The sequence below is a fragment of the Alternaria alternata genome (genome assembly GCF_001642055.1).
Source record: "Alternaria alternata strain SRC1lrK2f unplaced genomic scaffold CC77scaffold_23, whole genome shotgun sequence".
NCBI classification, from domain to species: domain Eukaryota; kingdom Fungi; phylum Ascomycota; class Dothideomycetes; order Pleosporales; family Pleosporaceae; genus Alternaria; species Alternaria alternata.
Window position 1 is genome coordinate 457748 of NW_017306212.1, and position 23421 is coordinate 481168.

Here is a 23421-nt window from a genome sequence, read left to right on the forward strand (position 1 = left end):
AAAAATGGCCCCAAACACGACATCGCCATGACAACATTAGGTGGACATAGGCAGGAGCAACTGAATGAACAGGTGGCAAGCACCATTTCCCAGAGCCTTGACGCATAGTTCCGTCTCGATGGGAAAAGCAAGCAGTTTGCATGCTGTCTGCTATCTGTGGTAGCTTATTTGCAGTGTCCGAGTGCTTGAATCGGTGGTGAGGTTACGCATCTGTTACGAAAGTCACTGGCCCAGATTTGATGAAGGCCGAACGCCCGTGCGCCGATGGACTTAGTGAAGCACAGCTGGGCAGGTCGTGGCTCCCTGGGGCTGCGCTTCACTTAAACTCAGCATTCCTCTTGTCACTCGTCTATCACCTGCGTCTTCCCTCCTCTATCCTTCAACATCGCCTCAATCGCACGACGTGCCTGCCCTCGCCTGGCACGCCCATCTCAACGACTACCACCCTTCCATAGGGTCCGCTCTTTCGCATCCGCTAGGTTTCCTCGATCGGCGCCAGACTTCGCTGAGCACGCCCATCCTGTTTTTTATTATCCACAATCTCAGCGCGCGCCTTCCTTTCGCATCATGTCTTCTTCAGACGACGACACTCCCCTTGTGAGAGGAAAAGACCAAGGTGAGTGCGCCCGACTATCTGCACGCGCCACGACTATCTCCCTCTCGCGCGCCGATTGCCCTTGTCAAATTCAACAACCTCACCACCCAACCCTCACCAACCCTCACCTCCTCCCAATACTCGCTCTTCCTGGCGCGACTTTTGCAACTGTATCCAAGACCCAAGATGGCTAACAATAATTCCCTAGTAGCCAAGTCGAACGCAGAGATTACCAAAGAGGAAGATAAGAAAATGGACGCCGAAGTCCCTTCCAACGGTCACGTCGAGCCTGGCATCTCAATCCGCATGGGGCCAGTTGCCGACGACGACAAGATGGATGTGGATGCGCCTGAGACCAACGGAAAGCGCAAGTCGCGCAGCAGCGTCACGAACGGCAAATCGTACAAAGACGCGAGTAGCTCAGAGGATGACGATAAGCCTTTGGTAGGTCGCCCTGAACGTATTCTGTACGCGTTACAACGAGCTAACCCTCCGGTAGAGCAAGCGGCGACGGACCTCAGAGCAAGCGAAACCTCCCAAGGACGACTCCGACTCCGAACTCAGCGACGTGCCCTTGAAGGCTAGAGTTCTCCCCAAAGCAAGCGCCGAACAGATCGGGGAGTCGGCGGACTCTGACGTGCCTCTTGCCAAGAAGCTCACAAAGAAGAAGGAGTCTATTGAGAAGGCCGCTGCAAAAGAGGCCCAAGCTATGCGCAATAAGGAGAAGGCCACCCCAAAACGCAAGCAGAAAGTTGAGAGCGACAGTGACGATGATATCCCTCTTGCAAAAAAGAAGGCGCCAGTGAAGAAGGCGAATGGCGTGAAGAAAGAAGAGTCCGATTCCGACGCACCGCTCGCGAAAAAGGCTGCTCCGAAGAAAGCCACCAAGGCAAAGCCTGCTGCCGCCACCGCAGCACCTGCAAAGAAGGGCAAGGGCAAAGTCAAGAAGGAAGAGACTGAGCAAGACGAAGAGGCTGAGGAAGAGGAGGATGAGTACCGTTGGTGGGAAGACCCAGGCAAGAGTGACGGTACCAAGAAGTGGGATACACTGGAACACGCCGGTGTTGTCTTTCCTCCTGAGTACGAGCCGCTCCCTAAGCACGTCAAATTGGTGTACGACGGCGTACCTGTTACTCTGCACCCGGAGGCTGAGGAAGTGGCTACTTTTTACGGAAGTATGCTAAACTCCGCTCACAACGTCGAGAACCCAACTTTCAACAAGAACTTCTTTGAGGACTTTAGTACCTACCTGGACAAGACTGGACACGGCAAGGACAAAGACGGAAACACAGTCAAGATCAAGAAGTTCGAGAAGTGCGACTTCAAGCCCATCTTTGAGTGGTTCGATGCAGAACGCGCGAAGAAAAAGGCTCTCCCAGCGGCAGAGAAGAAGGCGCTCAAGGCCGAGAAGGAGGCCGCCGAGGCTAAGTATATGTACTGCATGTGGGACGGGCGCAAGCAGAAGGTTGGCAATTTCCGTGTTGAACCTCCTAGTCTTTTCCGTGGCCGTGGCGAGCATCCCAAGACTGGACGCGTGAAGAAGCGCGTCATGCCCGAGCAGATCACCATCAATATTGGTGAGAAGGCTAAGGTCCCTGAGCCGCCCGCAGGTCATCGCTGGAAGGAGATCAAGCACGATCATGAAGGCACATGGCTCGCCATGTGGCAAGAAAACATCAACGGTGCCTACAAGTACGTCATGCTTGCAGCCAACTCTGACATCAAGGGTCAGAGTGACTTCAAGAAGTTTGAGAAGGCACGAGAACTCAAGAAGCACATCGATCGCATTCGGAAGGACTACCGAAAAGATCTCAATTCGAAGATGATGGCTGACCGCCAGCGTGCTACTGCTATTTACCTCATCGATCAATTTGCACTCCGTGCTGGTAACGAGAAGGGAGAGGATGAAGCCGACACGGTCGGTTGCTGCTCGCTGAAGTTCCAGCATATCACTTTGAAGCCCCCGGAGACTGTCATATTCGATTTCTTGGGTAAAGACAGTATTCGTTTCTACGACGAAGTCAAGGTCGACCCGCAAGTCTTCAAGAACCTCAAACTTTTCAAGAAGGAGCCCAAGACCACAGGAGACGACATCTTCGACCGACTGACTACGTCGGGTCTCAACAAACATCTTACGAGTTACATGCCTGGTCTTACTGCAAAGGTTTTCCGTACCTACAACGCTTCCTACACAATGGCTCGATTACTCAAGGAGATGAAGGCCACTGGTACGATTCAAGAGAAGGTCAAGGCTTACAACGATGCCAATCGCGAAGTCGCCATCCTATGTAACCACAAGCGTACCGTCGCCGCAAGTCACGCCACCTCCATTGAGAAAATGAATGAGAAGGTGTGTTGCCACGATGTATTTAGACCTTCGACTATGCTAACCCCTCTCAGATTAATGGTCTTCGTTATCAAGTTTGGAGAACCAAGATGATGATGATTGACGTGGACCCAAAAATCAAAAAGAAGAAGGGCGCCGAGTACTTTGAACGGCCTGAAGATCTTGACGATGAATGGGTCAAGCAGCACCAGGAGGCGGAGGTCGAAGAGATGCGCCAGAAGATCACCAAGAAGTTCGAAAAGGACAACGAGAAGCTCAAGGCTGACGGCGAGAAGGAGATGAAACCCAAGGAGCTTGAGGAGCGCATGGACAAGGTCAACGAGCTGGCCGCGAAATACAAAAAGGAGAACAAGACCGGCAAGGTCGAGGCTGAGGGCAAGGGCCCGACAGTTGAGAAGCTTGAGGCCAACGTCGACAAGCTCAACCAGCGTATCGAGAACATGAAGATACAGATGGAAGACAAGGAGGGCAACAAGGAGGTTGCCCTTGGCACATCCAAGATCGTAAGTCATCACATGTACAGCTGGCAGAATATCTGACTAACCACAATTAGAACTACATCGATCCTCGTCTCACCGTAGTGTTCTCCAAGAAGTTCGACGTCCCCATTGAGAAATTTTTCTCCAAGACGCTTCGGGAGAAATTCGACTGGGCCATCAAGTCAGTTGATGAGACCTGGGAGTTCTAGAGCAGAACATGCATGCAGTGCGGTTTTCTTCTGTCTTCGGACATCTTCGTGGATTTGCATTGGGTGCGTACAGCATCCCAGGGTGAGACTGAATGGGCGGCATTCGGCGAAAAAGCATGATGGTATTTTGTACTACTCCTGTATGCAAATGGGTAGGTGGCACGATTCGGCGACCATGCGACATGACTTTGCGATCTTATTATGCTTAAGGAGTCATTGCATAGCGTCGAGATATTCATAATAGCTCTCTGATCTAGTCCCTCATCTACAACAATATATCGAATAGAGATACTCAAATGATTCCGATTACTGATGCATATGCAAGTGCGGGACGATCACCATAGTTAGTCTGTATTCTATGCATGAACCACTGTTCGACATAGGGGTTGTGCATGCATGCCTTCATATGCATCATGACCCAGTCTGGTCTGGATGCAAAACCTGCACGTCGGCTGCCTCGCACAATCACCGTGAAGGAAAGACATGTGGTATAAAGCGGATGTAAGAGGGCGTCGGAGCTAATTGTAGGCGTTGTGCACTTGCCTTGCTTTATTGACGGGAGGTACAGATCGAGCAGATCTCTAGATTCTCATGCTGTGCTACGAGGTGCCAATAGATCTCGGCACCTAGAAGCCGTGTGACATGACGCAGGTACACACTTTGGATGTTTGCGTCGCCGTCTTGAGGTTCGACGACTAATAACAAGTCGCCGACGGCATTAGGCTGGAGAATAGATGCGGCAGCGCAGCATCACGGCAACAGCCACCACTCGGCCGGCCACGACTTCTTGCTTGACTCGGAGGCCATAACATTGGTTGCATATCAAGGATGCCGCGAAGCGAGCATTCCTTCGCAATGCCTGTCCTCAGAACATCTGAAATCGTCATGAAGCGAGAGTTTTATGCAGGCTAGACGTTAAGCTAGAAGAGCAACCCCAGCATTGCACCTCGTAAAGGGAAAGGTGAATGAGCACCAGACGTCGCGGCTCCGCATTTGTTTGCTTTTTATTCGGCAATCGCTCGTCAACTCGTCAATAGATCGCGAATGTGGCTTACACATTATACAACGACGTCCGGAAAAGCCCAAAGATGGATGGCTACGTCGACAAGGGATTGCCTGATAAATCTGTTCGTTCGAACGACGGATTGCACTTGCCCCTGAATGAACCCCCACCTTGGGCTGTCATGCGACCCAAGTTTTGATGCTTGAGACAAGGTCCAGCACTGCGGGAGGAGCGCGCCGTCGTTCACCGCCCGCTTCTTGTACATCTCCCGCGGCAACCGCAGTATCTCCAGGAGAAAGGAACAGCAAACGTCATGCTGTGAAGCTGGCGTGGTGTGGCAAAGCAGATGCCACTACTGCACAAACATGGTGTCTGCACAAGACCTGCATCCATGGACGGTGGTGGCGTAAGGCGCCTTCAATACAACACATCGGGGTCTCGCTACATGAAGAACGATGCCCACACTAATCTCGGTCGACTTGCTTGCGGAGCGGACCATTATGGTGTGCATAGGATCAGCCACAAGTGCCCGACCAAGGCTGGCTGGCTGCTATGGGCGCCCATCTTTTGTTTTTTCTTAATGCGAATAGCCTCAGTGATGCAGGTGGCTCTCCTCTGAAGAGAATTATCGCCGGGGCTTGGGTGTGCACATTTAAATATCGGCCTGACCTGTCCCCTCTCCTGCAGGTCAATGAGTCGTACATATTGGGCCTGAGCTATATGACATCGTTGTTGTGCCGCGGTATCCTACTTTGAGCATCCCTCTTCGCGGTTTAGTCCCTCTTATTCCAGCCCAGCACCCACGATCGCGAGGGCCGCGTGTTATCTCCTTTCCAACATAACGTGAGCACGACGGACGATCGCAGAGTAGTGCTTCGCCTATAGCAGCCGTGATATTGTCCTTTGCTGTTGGATTTATCGCAACGAGGTCTGAGCGCGACCCGCAACGCTCAAATCTCCACCCCCGACTTTGACATTACAAGACACCATCCGCCCACTGCGCCATCCGAAATCTCCTAGCGACTTGTTCTTGCGCGCATAGCAAGCGTAGATCAGGAACACACGCGACTCCAAGCATGGCTTCAGAACAGGCGACCAAGCCCTCGGTGCTGATAATAGGAGGGTTGGGTAAGGCTTGCTCTGAGCACCACCCAGGTATGACAGGAGGGCTGACCATGTCGATTAGGCTACACCGGACGACACCTCACCAAGTACATCCACGACAACAACCTAGCATCGCAGATACGCATCGTCGACAAGCACCTCCCAGAACTAGCATGGCTCGCACCCGAATTCAAGGAAGCGTGCTCGAGAGAGCGATTTATACAGGCGGATGCGGCGCAGGAAAGTGCGTACCCCTGACCACATCTCTGGGTGCAAGGGATGTCTACAACCAGACGTTCGAGGCTAACTCGAACCCCACAGAATCCCTACCACGAATATTCGACCGTGAAGGCGGCGCTGAGTTCGACTACGTCTTCAACTGCGGCGGCGAGACACGCTTTGCCCAAGACGAAAAGGTCTACGAACTCCGCTCCTACGGCCTATCCATGGCCATCGGCCGCGAAGCCGCCAAACGCAAAGTCAAGTGCTTCGTCGAAATCAGCACTGGCATGGTCTACAAGTCCGACAGCACACCGAGCAAAGAGTCAGACAAGCCGAAACCGTGGTCAAATCTGGCAAAGTGGAAGCTTAAGGCTGAGGAAGACCTCGCCAAGATCGACGGACTGAACTTGATGGTTATGAGGATGGCACACGTCTATGGCCCGTATACAAGCAAATTCCTGAGCACAGCGCTTTGCATGGCGCGGGTATACCAGAGCAAGGGAAAAGAGATGCGTTTCCTGTGGAAGGAAGACTTGAGAACAAATCTGGTGCATGTCGAGGACTCCACTAGGGCACTATGGCATGGTGTAGAGTGGTATACCAAGAGTTCCCCAGGACGCAGGCCAGCACCCACTTTCAACATCGTGGATCATGCAAATCATTGTACGGATTACCACTCTTCATCCTTGAACTTACCGCAGTACTAACGTTGTCCTTAGCACAAAAGCAAACAGCCCAGCTCATGGGCGAGATCTTCAACATTGAAACTGGCTTCCACGGCACACTCATCTCAGCTTTTGCACGGCTGAACCTCGACCACGTCGTGGACGAAGTAAACGACGAGACACTAGACCCATGGGCGGAACTACAGCAGCAAGCCGGCATCAGCTCATCGACACCCCTGACACCATACATGGAGAAGGAACTTCTGAAAGACGCAGATTTAAGTATGGATGGAAGTTTGTTTGAGAGGGAGACGGGATTCAAGTGAGTCATTCTGAGTATATATTGGAGATGACAAGATGCTAACACGAGGACAGATACAACGTAGAAAAGATCACAAGAGAAAAGGTCGAAGAGGTCATTGAGAGCTATAAGAGGATGAACTGGTGGCCATAGCCGTCTTCCGCTGCACTCAACCACTTCTTTTCATCGATACCCTCTCTCTTGTCACGACCTTTCTCACGACGACCACCCTTTTTCTCGTATATCCAACCCCGCCAAAAAACCACTTTTACATCTTTCGAAACGACAATCATTTGTTCCGTTCAGCATAGTAGCGCAAGTATGCATTATCTGGAGCTTTCCAAAAGGGTCATGTTCGATACGATTCGACATCTTCACACAGGTCTTCTTATGTCTTGCAGACATCAGTATACGGCGGTCGCATTTCTCTTGCGTGTCACAGTTTTTCTCTTGTATGTTTTGGGGAATGTATCTGGTATGTGCACGTTACTGTATGGTATTGGTCTTGTTCTTGTTGCTGTTGGAGCATGCGAGTCATGGTGTTACATACCCCTCAATCTAGCATTTGTTCGCATACACTGCCACCTGCTGTGAGACAACTCACTATGCGGAAATATCGTCTGGCTGTGATTGGGCATCCCAGGAGCGTGTGGTACATGGAGAGCATGTTTGATGATCAGACTAAAGTTGAAGATCTGGAACATGACGAAAGTCCATTATACTTGGAGCGGTAGGGCTACAGAGTTACATAAAGGTACCTACGGGCTCCCTACTCTGAGCTATCCAAGACTTGGCAGTACTCTATTACCGTTTTCACCTAGCAACAAGACGTGCAACGCGGCCCGACCACTTCATATGTATTTATACTTTCACCTCCCCTGGAGAAGGACGGCAAGTAGATCTCCGGGACTTGCTCGCAGCAATGCTAACCAGCTCGGCTGCGGTTGCAGTTGCAGTTGTCCTTGTGAACTTTGCTGTCAGCGATGACTGCGACGATGGATGGAAATCTCTTCGACCAAGACCATTCCATTTTCTAGAGATCGTACCCTGTAGTGAAAGGATGAGTTAGCGACCATAATATTTGTCGATTCATGAGGTTACCCCTCCGGACAGGACAGTGGTTGACGCTGGGAGCTGGTTAAGCTTCCTTGTCTACACTTGAGACTATTTATTCAACGGGTAAAGCGAGCATAGGCATGAGTGTTTCGACATTGATATTCGGAGCCCTCACTGTAGGCTTCAGTAGGACTAGCACTCTTAGGCATCTACGAGCACTACATCAAAAAGAGAAACTTAACATCTCTTTGGAGCAGGATACTCCTTCCTACTACAATAAAGCATATTAAGAGCTATATAGATATAGATTAAGATTCTAGAAGTCTACGATAATACTTATCTTTATAAGTTTTCTTATTAGAAGCTATTGTAAGCCGCAAGGTAAGGGTTGTTATCTCTATACCTGTTCGGTTCTCCCCTTGTATGGGGTGCGAGGGTACTAGAGGTAAGTGAGGGATACATTTAGTCAAGTGGGGAGGCTACTTCAACCCGCCTTGGGACATGTAGTACACAGGTTCAAACGATATTTTGCTAAATCCCTACCATCTTTCGCTTGGCGAAACACAAGATTTCAGGAGACAGAACAAGATCAATTTCGGCCTTTTCCCAAGCCTGGGGTACTCTCTCTATATTGGACGAGCTTGACTATTGCACAGATTTATATAACATTGAATGGCTTGACTGGTGGATGCTATAGGACGCTTATGCCTTCTGGGAAACGATCCCTAATGTCTGTTAGCCCGTGTCATGTGTTGCAAGTACGGCTCAACATACTCTCAATGTCAGTGACGCTCTGGTCAAGGATTTGCTTGAGGGTCTTGGGGTTGTCGAGCTCCTTCTCAATCTTGGCGATGATGGACTCGGCAAGCTCCTTCTGCTGCCTCTGCTTGACCTGGCCCTCGTAGCGGACCCACGAGTCGAGGACAGACTTGGCCTCGGCGGCGATGGCAGTCTTCTGCTCGAGCTCGAAAGCCTGAGCCTCAAGCTGGGCGGTCTCCTGTAATTTCATCAGTCTCCTGTCCCTGCATGTCCCCAATCGCAGTATCGCACCTTGGAAACCTCGAACAGGGTCTTGGTGATGTCAATGACACCGCCGAGGTCCTGGACGCTCTCGATGCGCTGCTTGACAGCGGTGGTGTGGTCCTGGCGGGCAGCGTTCAAGATACCCGAGATCTTGTCGACCTGCTGTTGCGCATAGTCTCCCCAAGCAGGTCCAGCGTACTTGGCAACGGCCCAGAAGATGGTAAGGAGCGAGAGGGCGACAATAGACTCCTCGTTGACGACGTAGAGCTCGTTGCTGATAGCGGCGACACTGAGACCGGCTCCCGCGGAGAGGACGGCGGCCTTGGTGAGGGGGCTGTTGCCGGGGACGGGTATCGCGTCGAGGACGGACTGGGCCTTCTTCTTGGGGTCCTCCTGGGGCAGGTTGGACTGATAGCGGACCTGGACGGCGATGGAGGGCAGGGCGCGGAGAGGGAGCGATGGGCGGAGACGGGCGGCGCCTATTGTGTGTGAGCACGGGGGTCAATGGCACGGCATATTCATCGGGGTGCTGCTACTCACCGACCGCGCTCCTTGCAAGACGAGAGGCCATGGCTGTCTGATGAGAGTGGGGAGTTGGGGTGCTTTGTCGTCGTCGAAAGCTAGCTTTTCGTGATGCTGCGTCCACTCAAAGAGCCAAGCGCCGACGCCGATGCGCTAGCCGAACTTCGCCCGGCCCTTCACTTTTCGACATGGCCAACTTTTTGCGCTCGTGAGCATTCCAACACCACACCCAGGGACACGTCTGAGAAGAAGAAAAAACTATGTCGGGCACAAAGGCCGCCAACATGTCTGGTGTCAAGAGGAAGAGGGATCCCAGCAAGCCCGAGCGCAGCGAATCCAAATCAAAAAGCAGGCGCAAATCACCCAGCGACGACGGCGAGGATCTCCAATCCGAAATCGTACAGCTCGAAAAACAGATTCTCGAATCGCGGAAACACTACAACAACATTGCCACTCTTCTGGGGCGGGCGAGACAAGCAGACGCCGAAAATGAAGGACCAATACTCGCCGCCGTCGCCCTCTGCCGAGTCTTCTCACGACTACTCGTAACAGGCGACATGATCAAGAGCAAGGGCATGAGCGAGGCTGAGGGTGTCATTGTATCGTGGCTGAAGGAGCGCTACCGAGAGCTCTGCGATGTCCTGTTAGACGACTTCCTCCGCAGCGAACACCCCCCGAAGCAGTCTGTGGCCTTGACACTGGTTATGCGATTAGTCAAAGAGGAAGCAAAGTCTTCCAAGGATTACAAGATCAAGAATGGACCACTGCAGAGACTCATCCGGGTATTGCTGTGCCTTCCCCTCGACGATCTGAATCGCGACGAGTTTGCCGAGAAGTACCTCAAGCAGTTTGACGATATCCGATACCAGACATTCCAGACCATCAAGTAAGTGCATACCCACCAAAGGCTAGACGTTATCCTAACGCATTCAGGGATGTACTCGACAGCGATCTCGACATCACAACGCGCCAACTCGTAGCTGCCAATAGCTTGTCTCTTCTGTACACACTTACCGAAGTTCCCAAGTCCAAGACCGACATCCAAAGCTTCTACGTGCAGGTGCAAGGGAAGAGTCCGATACCGTCTCTTCAGGCATACAAGGAGAAGGCGCAAGCAGCATGGTTAGCGACCATGCGAACAGGTCTCTCTAAGGAGCAACGGAAGACTATCCTGCACAATTTCTCTCACCAAATTGCACCCTGGTTTCAGCAACCTGAGATTCTGTCAGACTTCTTGACAGACTCCTACAACGTGGGCGGCGCAACCTCTCTACTGGCTTTGTCTGGAATCTACTACCTCATCTCAGAGAAGAACCTCGACTACCCATCCTTCTACCTCAAGCTGTACTCCCTGTTGGACGATGGCCTCATGCACTCAAAACACCGATCGCGTTTCTTCCGCCTGCTAGACACTTTCATGTCCTCCTCCCATCTGCCCGCAAACCTCGTTGCCAGCTTCATCAAGCGTCTCTCGCGACTAGCACTCCATGGACCACCAGCCGGTGTGGTCGTCGTGGTACCCTGGGCCTACAACATGTTCAAGAAACATCCAGCCTGCACATTTATGATGCACCGCGAGATCCGGGACCCAGCTCTGCAGGAGGAGCTGGAAGAGGAGGGCATGGACGATCCCTTTGACATGGAAGAGCAAGACCCTCTCCTCACAAATGCCATTGAAAGCAGTGTCTGGGAGCTAGAGGCACTGCAATCGCACTACCACCCTAACGTAGCGACACTGGCAAAGATCATTTCAGAACAGTTTACCAAGCGGGCGTATAACCTGGAAGACTTCCTGGACCACTCATACACGGCGCTGCTTGATGTCGAACTAGACCGTGACCTCAAGAAAGAGCCAGAAGTCGAGTTTGAGATACCCAAGCGCATCTTTACCGCAGAAGAAGGACTAAATACGTTTGGACAGTTGCTCACGCAGGTTGTCGAATCAAGATAGTTGATGCATATGTAGTTGGAGAATGATACCCGAAGATATGTATTACTTGGCCAGGTTCCCAGGTTCCCTTTGCCATGTTAGGTCACTGATGTATACAAAGGTTCCCCACGGTCATCTAAACATGAACTCATGGGGTATCTTCACATGCTTACAAAAAAGTATCCTAATTGTACCATACTGTCGATAGTGACGACAGAAATCTAGAACCCAGCATGAGCTTTTGTTGTTCACGCATAGCACGTGCACATTTCCCTCTACTTTGCTCTAGCTGTGTTCAAAAACGATGAAAAATGGTTGAGACGCACACCGTGGTTGACTGGTTAGCTTAATATCCGCCAAGTGTTGAAACAAGGTTTTCTAGCTTCGAAGCTTGTGGCTTGCTCGAGTAGCGTTTTACTTAGTGTTGACAAGCTAATGCAATGTCACAAGCTTGTTGGTTCGGGGCCGCCCGCTGTCTTTCTCGTGTTGCGCGTACGATAAGAGACGTACGTCGTTGTGGGAGGGTAAGAAGATGGGGAATGGGTGGTAAAACCGCGTAATGGAATAGAGGAGTCGTCTTGCAGATGCATGACGTAGTCAGTATGAGAGATGGGAAGAGTGCTGCAAGACGAAAGGCAGGTCGGCGATTATCTTGCATGCATTGGCGTTGTCAGTTCCGGGTACCAGAGACTTCGCATTCGACCGCATGGTTTCGAACTTTCACATGTCAGCTGCCAGGGATTAGGCATCTCCTGCCTGCCGCTTATCAGAAAGATGTAGGAAAGTGGAAATGTTTCACGAGACAGGCGATGGAAAGATGGGTATCAGGGCACCTGTCGGCGGCCAATATCTCATTGTAATTAACTATCTATACATGCCTAACCATGTGTGTGCATCCCCATGGAACATTATCGCATTGGCAAGATACATGAATCCAATGCCTCATTCATACCCCGTCCAATTCGCGCCTTTCCAAGTTTGAAAATTAAAGACCCCACCATTAATGCTGTGTTACTCCGTGTTGCTTTTAAACAAACATGCAACCCAATCGTGACCGGATTGTTGGTATATCGTGAAGAAGGGAAAAAGAGCCAATGCTCTGGTGGTGGAGATGAGACGCTTATGCGAATACAGCGGCACCGATGGCGAAGACAAGTCCACCGAAAGAGACCATGTTGCCGGCGGCGGCACCAGTGGACTCGGGAGCAGAGGCGCTCTCAGTGGAGCTGCCAGCGACACCAGAGGTAGCGGACTCCTCAGATGAGGCGGTGGAGGAGACGGCAGCAGAGCCAGTAGCAGAGGCAGTGGAGTTACCACCGACGATGGGGGTGACCATGGAGCCGCTGGGGCCAACGGGAGTAGCAGTGGGGACAACTACAACCGAGGTGACGGAAGCAGTCTCAGTGACGGCGACTGTGAAGTTGTTAGCTTCGTACTGATGTACCAGGTTGACAGGATAACTTACGAGTGGAGGTCATGTCAGCAGCGGAGGAGAGGGCAGAGGTGACACCAGCGGGGACGGAGACGTCAGATGGCGATGGGAGAGGGACAGCGGAGCCAACAGCGCTGGTGGCAGGAGGAGCCTGAATCTGACCGTCGGAGATCTGAGAGATGGGCTGGACGCTGTACTGAGGAACAGCGGCGACGGCACCAGCCATGATGGCAACGGAGGCGATGGTGAAACGCATGTTGATGATGTGTTGGTGGTGGTTTGGGGGTTTGGGTATTAGAGGCTTAGAAGTACTTGACTTGAAGATAGCGACTGGATGATCGACTCGTAGATTGGGTGAGTTGAGCGGGTGAATCTGTTTGTGCGTTGAGTGGATGAAGAATCAGAACGGAGGCCGCAAGCAGATCTATTTATTTGCCTGGGACAGCAGGGCAACACACACGCAAGGCTTGCGGCTGTTGTGTCGCAATGCGGTGGGGGACCCACTCTTACCCAATGGTGCCCTGTGCATTGTGTACGTGGAAAGGGAGTTATTGGAGAGGCTTTGCGCCCGTGTGTTTCGACGAGAGTAGAACCACCCAGCCCCAGCGCACAGACACGAGGCCAATCTGCGATTGGCAGATGGACAAGCATCGTTCCAAGAATTTCAGCCGCTTCCTTCCAAGTTAACCCACTCGAACCGTTGGGCGAGGCTAGTCCCCTGCTGCAGAGGCTGTCACGCTGCTGAATGCCGCCGAGTTGCTTCGTTTTGATTGCCTGGCTGTCTCTCGCCATCGCACGACAGCGAACATGGACGTATAACCCGCCACCTGAGTGTTGCAGCTCCAGCCACAAGCAACAACCACCTCGAAACACGCAACCAACAGTGAAGACTTTGACTGCCACGCAACCTCTCTCCACTGCAAATCGCTTGTGTGCACCTTATCGCAACGCCAGCAAACGCCTCCCGCCCAGCGGCCGTGCCACTAGCAACCATAGTGCCAGGGGCAGGTCCGTCACCATTCGATCGGCTGAAGCCTGCCCATCACCAATGTAGATCGCTGCCCGGTACAGGTGGCGGCCCTATGCAGCCCTTGGAATATTGTTGGCAACAGTCTGTCTGCGCATCGCTGTCCGGCTGTGTTTCGTCTGTTCGCCTCTCTTTCCTTGCTTCTTACTATCCTTAGCAACAGCACCCAGAATTGTTACCGAACTTCGGCAGCTGGGTTTCTTTTTTTGCATACCCGTCGTCGTGGGCGACGCGTGTCCCTCTTCGTCGTTTCGCTCTTCGCTAACGCGCAATCGATCCATGCCTCTGCAAAAATGTTCCTCTCCTGATGATCCCTTGCTTCAACAGAACGCCACTAACACGAAACCATCGCTGTATCCCCGAAAACCCTAGAATCTGAATGCCGCCCATGCAAGCGCAATATATTGAAACAAACAAAATCCAATCTGTACCTACATAGATAGTACACTCAGACATCGGCGCATGCAAGAAAAAGGTTAAAATGCACGGCCAACCCCAGTCCATTCTCCGGACTTCGCAGCAAGGTCCATGCTCGTAATCTCGTTTCGCATGATTTCTTGCCGCTGCCGTGATAACGATTCAAGGGGGAGGAGATCATGACGTCGTTGTCTTCCTTCCCGTCTCGTATTCAACGTTTTGCCCTGACGTTGTCAAACGGTGATGTGGTGCGAATTCGTGGCCGGCGTGACTGCGGGCGGCTCACGATAGAAGGCACTGGAGTGTGTAGCGCTTGTGCCGTACATGTTCGGCGGAAAAGCCGAGAGCTCCAAGAATGTTCCTCCCACCCTGTCTGTCCGACGCTACGACTTGCATCTAGCATGCTGCACTTGCGCAGGTCCGATATGTACAGCTGCAGTACCACACACAACACCCAGACTTTTCTACGGTTCCCAAGCTGCCCTAGTAGCGCCGCGGCCAAAGTCAACCATCTGTCACCGCAAGAACTGTCCGCGCATCATGGAGAAAAAGCGGGTGGGTGATTGTTGCCCCGGCTACCAACCTTCCCAGCTGCTCCTGCCACCATGGCTGACCGCTGAAACGTCCTGTGTGCCAAAATCTAGGAAAGTTACCGGTAAAGTTCTTTTGACCGCGCCACCAGTTGCAGGTACGCGGCTGCCTTGCTGTGGTGCTCGCTCATTGCGAAACCTCAGGCTGTTGATTAGGTTTGCCCGGGGCTAAGCGATGAGGGCTTCTCTGTTAGCCGGATCAATCAACTGCATACGCCTTTTGTGCATAAGACTGGCGTGCATAATATTATGTACGTATGCTGAACCCGGACAACGCAGCTGCACGTTACTGTCCGTAGTCTGCGAAGTTTAGCTATATCGTATTGCTTTTGACCCAGTTCAACAATACATTGACAAGTCTCAGCAACTCAACAACTCACGACAGGAACAGGAAAGGTCTGGATAGATCAAAGTACTTGTCATAACGATCTTCATTATCTGTGTCATAGTACAGCCTCTGCGTCGAGCGCGAGACAATGAAAACGCCGTTGTAATGCTGTAAAGAACGATAACGCTAACAATTAATTTTTATCTAAATATCGACAATGAACATCTGGTTCATAGCTCCACTAGAGCTGTCCATTCTTCTCCCTCGTAATCTCATCCGCCGAGTCGCTTTCCGACACAGACTTAGGCGCCATCATAGGCTCAGGGCCCTTTGGCGAGCCGGGTGTGGTGCGCTTGAAGTAGTTGTGTACATCAAGGTGGTCGTCCTCGTCAGGGTCAGCACCTTCCCAGCCGTTCTTCTCAGAGAACTTGTGTTGCTGGCGTTCGAGCCACTCTGCGCGCATCTCGGTAATCTTCTGCTCGTAGTCGAGCTTGGCGTCGTAATCCTTGTGCTGGCCACGGAAGCGCTCCCACCAGGACAGGTGCTTCCAGTGGATGGCAATACCGTGGTAGTCGTGCTCTTTGCCCGCGCGAATGTATGCCCAGCGACGCTCTTGCTCCTTGAGATCCAGACCGGTCGTGTCTGGAAGGAAGAGTAGAGTAAGGAGAGCACCAGCAAGACCAAACCAGGGAACAAAGTAGAACTTGGTCTGAGTGTCGATGTAGTTGTACAGGACGGCGGCGAGTAGGGCACCAGCCTTACCGCAAGCAGCACTGAAACCGTGAGCGGTGGCGCGGACCGGTGTAGGGAAGACCTCGGCAGCGACAAGGAAAGTGACACTGTTGGGGCCGAATTGGTTGAAGAACGAGGACAAGAAGTACATGGCTTGGAAACCGTGAATGTTCTCAGGCGACGTGAAGTAGTCCAGAGCGAAACCGGGGATGATGAAGAGAACAAAGTCAGCCAGGAAACCGACGATCATCATCCATTTGCGCCCGTAAAGCTTGTTGTCGATGAGCAAGGAAGCGAGGTAGTAGCCACAAAGCGATACACCGACGTTGATCAAGTTATACAGCCAGCCGGTCATGACAGACTTGTTACCAGGCGTAATAATGCTGATGAATTCGTTCTGGAAAAGCTTGTTGCCGTAGAAGAAAACGTCGTTGGCAAACCAAGCGCCAGCAGTAGCCAGAAGACGGGGTCCAAAGTATGTAAAGGTAAGTTTCAAAGACTGAACGTCGTAGCCGGTAACGTTCGACTTCTTCTTGGAAAGCGCCAGCTGCCTCGAAGCCGATTTCATCTTGTAGTAACGGAAGTAGACGAGCCAGAGTGTACCGACAGCAGGAATGGCGAAGGAGACACGGTAAGTCCATTGAGCCAAGGTCTTCGAGTACGGGGGGGATGATCCGCCGTGGAAGATGAGGAGCAAGATGATCAGGATGACCTGGTTGAAGAATTGTCCCCAACCTTGCATCAGGAAAGCACTGGTAACTTTCCTGCCACGGTGAAGACGATCGTCCTTGGTAGAGACTTTTCCGGAGCCGACAGCGTTCTCCATACCAGCAGTCGCAGTCATGGGGTACTCGCCTCCAACACCGATACCGTAGAAGAATAGAGCCCAGACGTAGCAGATGACCCATCCGTTCTGGGTGACACCCCAGGCAGCAGTGAGCATGAGGAGACCGACGAACATGATAACAGCATCTTGGATAAGACCGAAGCGGCGGCCGAGCCAATCACCAACAATACCAACGAGGATCTGACCAACAATGATACCGCAAATCTCGAGGTAGTCAATAGCCTGTAGCCAGGTTTCATCGCAAATCTCGTGCTTACCCCAGCATGCTGGGAAGGCAGCCTGCAGAAGAGGTCTGACGTTACCAATGGAGAACAGAACGTAACTAGATTCATGTTAGCGAAGAATTGAGCGATGAGATGTTTCGACTTACCCCTCGAGACCAAGACCCATACCAGGAATTACACAGGTTCGGAAGTAGTGACCAAAAGGCGCAAGTGGGTCTTTCTTGAACATGTCCCAGAAGTAGGTTGCTTCAGCTTTCGCTTCAGCTTTGTCGACTTGTCCAATGAATTTGACCCGTTGACCCAGTGGCATGTCTGCCCAGTAGGTGCCGTTGGCATTGTAAAGGTCGTCGGGGTGAAGCAGGGCATGAAACACATTAGACTCGTTCGCGCTCATGTCGTTACGGATGTCAATGTCCTGAGTAGCTTGGTGCTCGCCGGTCATGTTGGGGCCATGGGGTGCAGCAACACCATAATCCCGGAGGGATGGTGGCGTAGGTTCGTGAGAATTCGCCATAGTAACAACTGTACAACGAGGGCTGGGCCGGACTCGTTGTTATATGCTGATAGTGGAATGGCTGGAAAAAGCGTTGCCCAGAGCCGCGGGTCCTAGGCGAAGCTTATATGCGCTTTGATGCTAATCCGAGGCGGCGGATTATCCCACGGATATTACAATCGTTTGATGATGTGGGTTGCGCAAGTAATTCCACGCACAATGCAGAACAGTAGCACGTTCGATAGGGTGGCTTCTGAGTGGTCGATGGGATCTGCAAATCGACGCGATGCCAGATGCTAGTAATAGCCGGGCGGTCCGATGACGAACTTTCCGATATGGTATGCACGGATTGGTGATGGACACACGCCTCGAGCTGCTTGTGGTGCGTTCTTCTGTTCCAAAGGGCTGCCGCAAAAGCCCGGTGCGTAGGAATTGAGGGTCAGAGGTAGCCACCCAGGTTCAGCCGAGTGGAAAAGATGAGGCAGAGGCGCACAGGGAGCGCGAACTTGAGTGAACAAAGTTGAGCATTTCGCACAAGCCGACGAGCTACAGGTTATATAAGGGTCCAAGGATGCGAAGAAAATTCTAGTGTACAGACCGTCGCTTCCGGCGGGGGCATAACGTTACTGTGGACGCGAGGATACTAGAGGTTTGAAAGCCCCACCCAGTCTGGAAGGAGCTCACGCGACAGCAAATCCCAGCCTTTTCGGCACAAGCAGCACCCTCTAATTGGGCCGAGAGCGACTGCATCTACTCTACTCCTTGCTCTCTGCCCCGTAGTCGCCAAATCCGAGTTCTTGCGCCGTGGACCTTTCTCCAGATTTATGTCTTTTCAACGTACTATTCGTGATAGCTGATGGAGCTATGACGTTTTTAATAAGCCTTCTAGGGCTTGCACAAGCATACCAAGCTACGATCAAGAGGCATGGCAACAGATCAGTTGCCCAGCCCTGCTACGCCATTGACGCATTCCTGCCGCGTCGCCACTTGTTTGGATGTACGAGGCGATGAAAGGCCTTTGAAGGATGAAGTCTCAAGGAGCCAATCAGAGAGCCCAACAGAGAACGTGGGCGAGGCAATGGATATGGCGGGGTCCGAGAGTCTGGGCCAAGGAGGGACGTGCACGGCTGCTACGGTGCTTAGCCTCATCCATCCTCGTTCATTCTGCCGAGTATCCACACTTCGTCCGCTGCCATCGTCCCATGTCCCCCTCAACACCACCAATAATGCTGCTACGGTGACATGGTGCTCATTATCTTCGAGCGTGTCAGACCAACAAGGGCCCTGCTTGCTTGTTGCCGTTCAATAAACACATGTCGGGTTGAGAATGTGGGCTAAGGCAGGACGTGCACGGCTTACACCTGGGCAGCACTGTCTCTAGCGTCGCATTGAAAGCCGGAAGCAAGAGCAGCTCTAATTCAGCCTCTTCTTCTAATTACGCACTGCAACATAGCTGACAAGTTTAAATAAAAAGATAGAATATATAATAAAGTACTATAAGCAAGATTGCCTCTTCAAGATATTTATTAGAGGCCTTGTTATTATGTAACAAGGGCTTCCTACTATTAGCCTATGTCTGACTCCTAATACGACGCTGGAGATAATGCACGTATACGGTCGTATTCATCACGAGCGTCACTGCAGTACGCACGAGGGTGCTTCAAACCTTCTGCATGCTTTAACCCAAGTGACGACAAGTGTCACGGTACCTGACCCTCTTGACTATAAAACGCAATGGCACTTCTTGCTATAGAGTGTACTGTACATGCACGAACCAACGCATTTCCGGAGGTCCTGAGCTCGATCCATACCATACCTGTCCACCTCCTGTGCAAGCGTGCCTTGTTCTATACCACGTCAACTGCCCTCCACGATGCCGCGGGCACTGGGAACGGACTAGTCAGTCATGATATCATCCGTACCCTCAGTACCATCCGCTTTATCATCATTAGTACCAGCCACAATCCCCTCATCCTCATCCTCACCCTCACTACTGTGATCGCCAAACTCTCCTTCATCCTTACTGCAGTCTTTGCAAGTGTCCGCGTCATAGCCGTCATCATCAACAAGCTTGCTTTGTTGAGCCTCGTGCCCATGCTCTCCACCCAAACACCATCCAACACGTTCAGGATCATGCTTATGATAGCCGAGATTGCAGAAAATGCACTCGTTAACATCCGCAACTGCGCGATACTTCAACGGAATTCTGGTGTTCTCGCATCCGTTACCGTTACACAGGAAGTATTCAGTCGTAGATACAGTAGACATTCGAGCGACATGCTCAACGCCGTATTGTTCTGGGTGTTTTGGATCGAGACCATGGCTGGCCTGATGCATCTGCTGCTGCAGCAAACTGCTTTCTGACGATGAAGCAGATCGTCTAGGAGCGTTATAAAAGGTAACACGATCCAAGACCTGGTTGCGATCACGAGCTGTGACTGTACCTAGCTTTCGGCCTTTCTTGCCAATGACTTGATGTTTGTTTTGTTTGGCGCCATATGTCTCAACATGGTCCACTTTGTCAAACTGAGCGATGAACCCGTCAGAGCCTGACGAGCTGGAAGAGTCCGACGAACCTGGGGATGGGTTCTCAAGGCGCTGTAGCTTGACGCGCTGGCGGTCAAACTCGGTTCGGTTCCCGTTCTTGGCCGCATTGTTCATGCTTTTGAAGATGTCCTCAGATCCAGGCACATCAGCCGTGCCGTTACCATGGCGGAAAATGAAATTCTGTTGGATCTCGTCGTATTCTCTGGCCAACGCAACTCGGGTAGGTGGAGACGGCTCGTTGCTATCATCCGCACCTGTGGCGTCATCTTCCTCGTCTTCAGTGAAGGCTCCTGGAACGGGCCCATCTCCCAGCGCGCTCATCAGAGCTTCCTCTAGGTCGGCCGCTCTATCGGCTTCATCGCCGCCTTCAAAAGCAGGCATCTCAAAGTCCGCAGGCTCTAGATCCGGGTCGTAGTACTCCTTGGCTAGATTGATCTTCTTCATTTCTGCACGAAGCTCCTGGTATTGGCTTGAGGGATATGCCCTCTTTAGTTGGTTGCTAAAGGATGTCTCGAAGCTTATGTTAGCTACGCCTTCTTTACGATGAGACATTTCCGTGGCGTCGGGAGGCCAACCAGTCCGCATCTGTAGCCCGTGGTGGTAGTGTCCGATGGATAAGCACAGGGGGTGCCATGCCTGGAGGACGATGGGTAGACCGAGCAAGTCTCCGTACTTCTTCTTGTAGGCCTTCTTCTCATCCAGGGACCAAACCGCGTTCTCTTTCATGGGTCTCGTCTCGTCCCACAAACCGACACAAATTTGGAAAATGCACTCGACAAAAAGAGTGATCGGCGTATCGATAGTGGCATCCCATCTGTTGCATCTCTTCCTGAGTCTATCGAGACGTTGAAAAAAGAAGTTGGCCGCTGCGACCCAACTCCATTCCTGTGAAGAAGTTGACGTCTTTGGAAGGCGAGCAACCACCGGGCAACCGTCTGTACTCTTTGTAACACTAACACCAAACTCCTTTTCAAGCTGGTTAATGAGAAACTTCAGGCGAGTCAAGTCTTCTGTTGACCACTTGACAGCGTCTATGCTTTTGTACGTTTTGGCGTCCTCAAGCTGATCGCTCGCCACGAGCTTCCCCGAAACCCATTGCTCATGCATCGCCTTGAAAACTTCATCGTTCAAAGTCTGCTTCTCCCGTAGCGCTTTCGTAGATGGGCATTTGAGGCGAACCCTGCGACATGCAGCCAGACGCTCAAATAGTGACTTAGAAAAGCTCTCCAGTCGGTCATGCAAGTTGCCCGACTCTGCGGTATCCTCTTCCGCGTCACCGACTGCTCTTATGTAGTCGCTGATGACTGCCATTATAGCGGGAAGATGGATGCCCTTTGCAGAATTAAAGGCCGTGCTTGTCAGGCGCAAGTTTGACGGGGCGTGATGATGAATTTCGCCGGAACTTGCAATACCAAAGGGAAACACCGCATCTACTGATATTCGGAAGCCATCGTGCGCGGTTGCTGTAGCGGAGAAGGCTCGCATAGTCGAAGTCATGTAATCTTCCCACCGCGCTGATACGAGACCCCCGCCGGGAGATTGAGTGCGACATACGAACTTGCGGACGGACTCGAGTGCTTCAGACATTGTCCCTGCCCCTCGAACCTTTGCATTGCGTAGCGCGATCTTGAGTGCGCGTTCGTCTATGGCAGCAGCTGGATCCGACGATTCCAGCTGGAAACATGAGGCGCAGATCTTTGGCGCGAAGATACCTTTTTGCATGCGGGAACACAGGAAGATACCGTGACAGCTGCCGCAAGGATGAACAGTACTGTGTTGGCTGTCTTCATTGCACGAGCATGCAGTCGAAGAAGGCTCTCCAGCAACAATCTGTGAGCAAACTGCCTCGTATTTCACAGCTCCTTCTAACCATGCTTCTCTGATGTCGCCAGAACGTAGCCAAGCATTGACTATAGTGGTGACTACCGGCATGGCACGCGAGTAATCCCTGGAAGGAATGGGGAACTTCGGAAGACCGGGGAACCGGTGTTCGATGCGCTCGTCTGGTGCGATGGTAACCAACCCAGCCGCCGTCTCAAAGAGATGTAGGACATCGTACCGGTGCCAGTAGTTGGTAGCGATCTTGGAGATCCAGCTGTCGCAAAATACCTTGAAGTCATCAAGACGAACAAAAGTAGTGCGCGCGAGGTGCGCAGACAGGCAACGAAGGAGCTTCTCGGTCTGCAGGTTGTTCTCAAGTCGGCCTTCGGTTTGTTCCAGTTGCTCGACATTCGGGTCGTACAGGCCGGTCTTATGAATGTCCTCTTTGCTGGTTGGGTCCTGGGTGAATCCGCAGTTCCCGTAATGATCATAGAACTGAAGATTTGGCATCATACGGAACGTCGGTACTCCAGAAAGCTCGGGAAGGGTATATGTGCCTTCGTAGCTTTCCCCGGTAGATGGGTCAATCATCATAGAACGTACAGTCCATTCGATCGTGTCCTTCAATTTGTCGTTGTTCAAAGGGTCGAGCTTGTCAATCTCTGGAGTAGGGAGACGTAGACGGCTAGGATCCCAGGTACCCTCAAGCTCCAACTCCAGTAATGCAGTGATGATCTTGTTTCCAGCCGCTGGAATGGCTACAAACTTTGACCCATTGAAGAGCGGAGTGGAAACCAGATCGAGCTCACCAGGGAACGAGTTGAGAATGCCAACTGCACTGGAAGCAACGCGCAGCGCGACATCCTTGCTGTAGGACGGTCCATATGCTACCGCCATTAAACGGCGTTCTGATCCTTGTTTGACCTCATACCGGTACTCATCGATAGTCTTTGACTCCGACAGCACCAGCTTGGTACTGACGAACGAGCTGACGTAGTTGCGACCATCTCTCGACGGGGCTTTACTGAGAGACCTCATCTCATTCCGGAGTTGCGACAGCTGCGCGTTCCGTTTGTCTGCGAGTGGCAGCCGCAAGGGGGCGATCGGGTTCTGCATGGCGGTTTCGTTGTCGTCGTCGTCGTCGTCGGCATCGACATCGTCTGCAATGAGGGGAGCATCGCTTGAAGACACCACAGCGTTTATGGCGGTAGTCCACTGATCCAGCTGCGCACCGACCCGTTCCTCGTAAACATCGGCCAAGGTTTGGTAAGGAGCAGAGAGGTCAGTAGTGGGGTCCACGGTAGATTTATCCAGGCGATGAGGTCTAGTCCCTCGGCTGCCCGTCGCGAGATCTCCTCTCTTAAACTTCCTTGACGAAGCTTTAGTCACGAGGGGATTGTTGCGAGCGTAACGGCACTTTTGACATTCGCGGGCGCTCTCATCAGCTGAACCTGGAATCTTGTACCAATTGCTTGTTTCCAGCGTTCTGCCACACAGGCCATCGCAC

The 23421-nt window shown here is 52.1% G+C and overlaps 7 protein-coding genes across 7 annotated transcripts in view; 3 read left to right on the forward strand and 4 right to left on the reverse strand.

Moving 5' to 3' along the window:
* Nucleotides 1–181: 181 nt before the first annotated feature.
* Nucleotides 182–3924, forward strand: CC77DRAFT_1024485 (DNA topoisomerase 1). The gene is made up of 5 exons (XM_018525885.1): nucleotides 182–616; nucleotides 804–1039; nucleotides 1095–2945; nucleotides 2996–3445; nucleotides 3496–3924. The coding sequence occupies exons 1-5, from the start codon at nucleotides 568–570 to the stop codon at nucleotides 3628–3630; spliced, it is 2721 nt and encodes a 906-aa protein (XP_018381481.1). The 5' UTR covers nucleotides 182–567; the 3' UTR covers nucleotides 3631–3924.
* A 1738-nt stretch (nucleotides 3925–5662) lies between these two features.
* On the forward strand, nucleotides 5663–7498 carry CC77DRAFT_1053736 (NAD dependent epimerase/dehydratase family protein). Its single transcript, XM_018527760.1, has 5 exons — nucleotides 5663–5788; nucleotides 5820–5981; nucleotides 6059–6622; nucleotides 6679–6946; nucleotides 7000–7498. The coding sequence occupies exons 1-5, from the start codon at nucleotides 5710–5712 to the stop codon at nucleotides 7076–7078; spliced, it is 1152 nt and encodes a 383-aa protein (XP_018381482.1). The 5' UTR covers nucleotides 5663–5709; the 3' UTR covers nucleotides 7079–7498.
* An 805-nt stretch (nucleotides 7499–8303) lies between these two features.
* On the reverse strand, nucleotides 8304–9617 carry CC77DRAFT_972226 (hypothetical protein). The gene is made up of 4 exons (XM_018535855.1): nucleotides 9545–9617; nucleotides 9032–9483; nucleotides 8756–8978; nucleotides 8304–8706 (listed from the first exon to the last, which is right to left on the reverse strand). The coding sequence occupies exons 1-4, from the start codon at nucleotides 9573–9575 to the stop codon at nucleotides 8684–8686; spliced, it is 729 nt and encodes a 242-aa protein (XP_018381483.1). The 5' UTR covers nucleotides 9576–9617; the 3' UTR covers nucleotides 8304–8683.
* An 83-nt stretch (nucleotides 9618–9700) lies between these two features.
* CC77DRAFT_1098728 (CBF-domain-containing protein) lies at nucleotides 9701–11692 on the forward strand. The gene is made up of 2 exons (XM_018529965.1): nucleotides 9701–10412; nucleotides 10460–11692. The coding sequence occupies exons 1-2, from the start codon at nucleotides 9787–9789 to the stop codon at nucleotides 11475–11477; spliced, it is 1644 nt and encodes a 547-aa protein (XP_018381484.1). The 5' UTR covers nucleotides 9701–9786; the 3' UTR covers nucleotides 11478–11692.
* A 719-nt stretch (nucleotides 11693–12411) lies between these two features.
* CC77DRAFT_418235 (hypothetical protein) lies at nucleotides 12412–13388 on the reverse strand. The gene is made up of 3 exons (XM_018531620.1): nucleotides 12922–13388; nucleotides 12555–12869; nucleotides 12412–12480 (listed from the first exon to the last, which is right to left on the reverse strand). The coding sequence occupies exons 1-2, from the start codon at nucleotides 13142–13144 to the stop codon at nucleotides 12577–12579; spliced, it is 516 nt and encodes a 171-aa protein (XP_018381485.1). The 5' UTR covers nucleotides 13145–13388; the 3' UTR covers nucleotides 12412–12480; nucleotides 12555–12576.
* A 1904-nt stretch (nucleotides 13389–15292) lies between these two features.
* CC77DRAFT_416993 (MFS general substrate transporter) lies at nucleotides 15293–18019 on the reverse strand. The gene is made up of 2 exons (XM_018531618.1): nucleotides 17200–18019; nucleotides 15293–17151 (listed from the first exon to the last, which is right to left on the reverse strand). The coding sequence occupies exons 1-2, from the start codon at nucleotides 17565–17567 to the stop codon at nucleotides 15492–15494; spliced, it is 2028 nt and encodes a 675-aa protein (XP_018381486.1). The 5' UTR covers nucleotides 17568–18019; the 3' UTR covers nucleotides 15293–15491.
* A 1423-nt stretch (nucleotides 18020–19442) lies between these two features.
* Nucleotides 19443–23421, reverse strand: part of CC77DRAFT_1012736 (hypothetical protein) — a gene marked incomplete at both ends in the record, with an annotated part of 4719 nt that continues 740 nt past the window's right edge. Inside the window, 2 exons of the mRNA XM_018523788.1 lie at nucleotides 19443–22409; nucleotides 22518–23365. Coding sequence (XP_018381487.1) covers nucleotides 19443–22409; nucleotides 22518–23365 — 3815 coding nt within the window. The remainder of the gene's footprint in view (nucleotides 22410–22517; nucleotides 23366–23421) is intronic.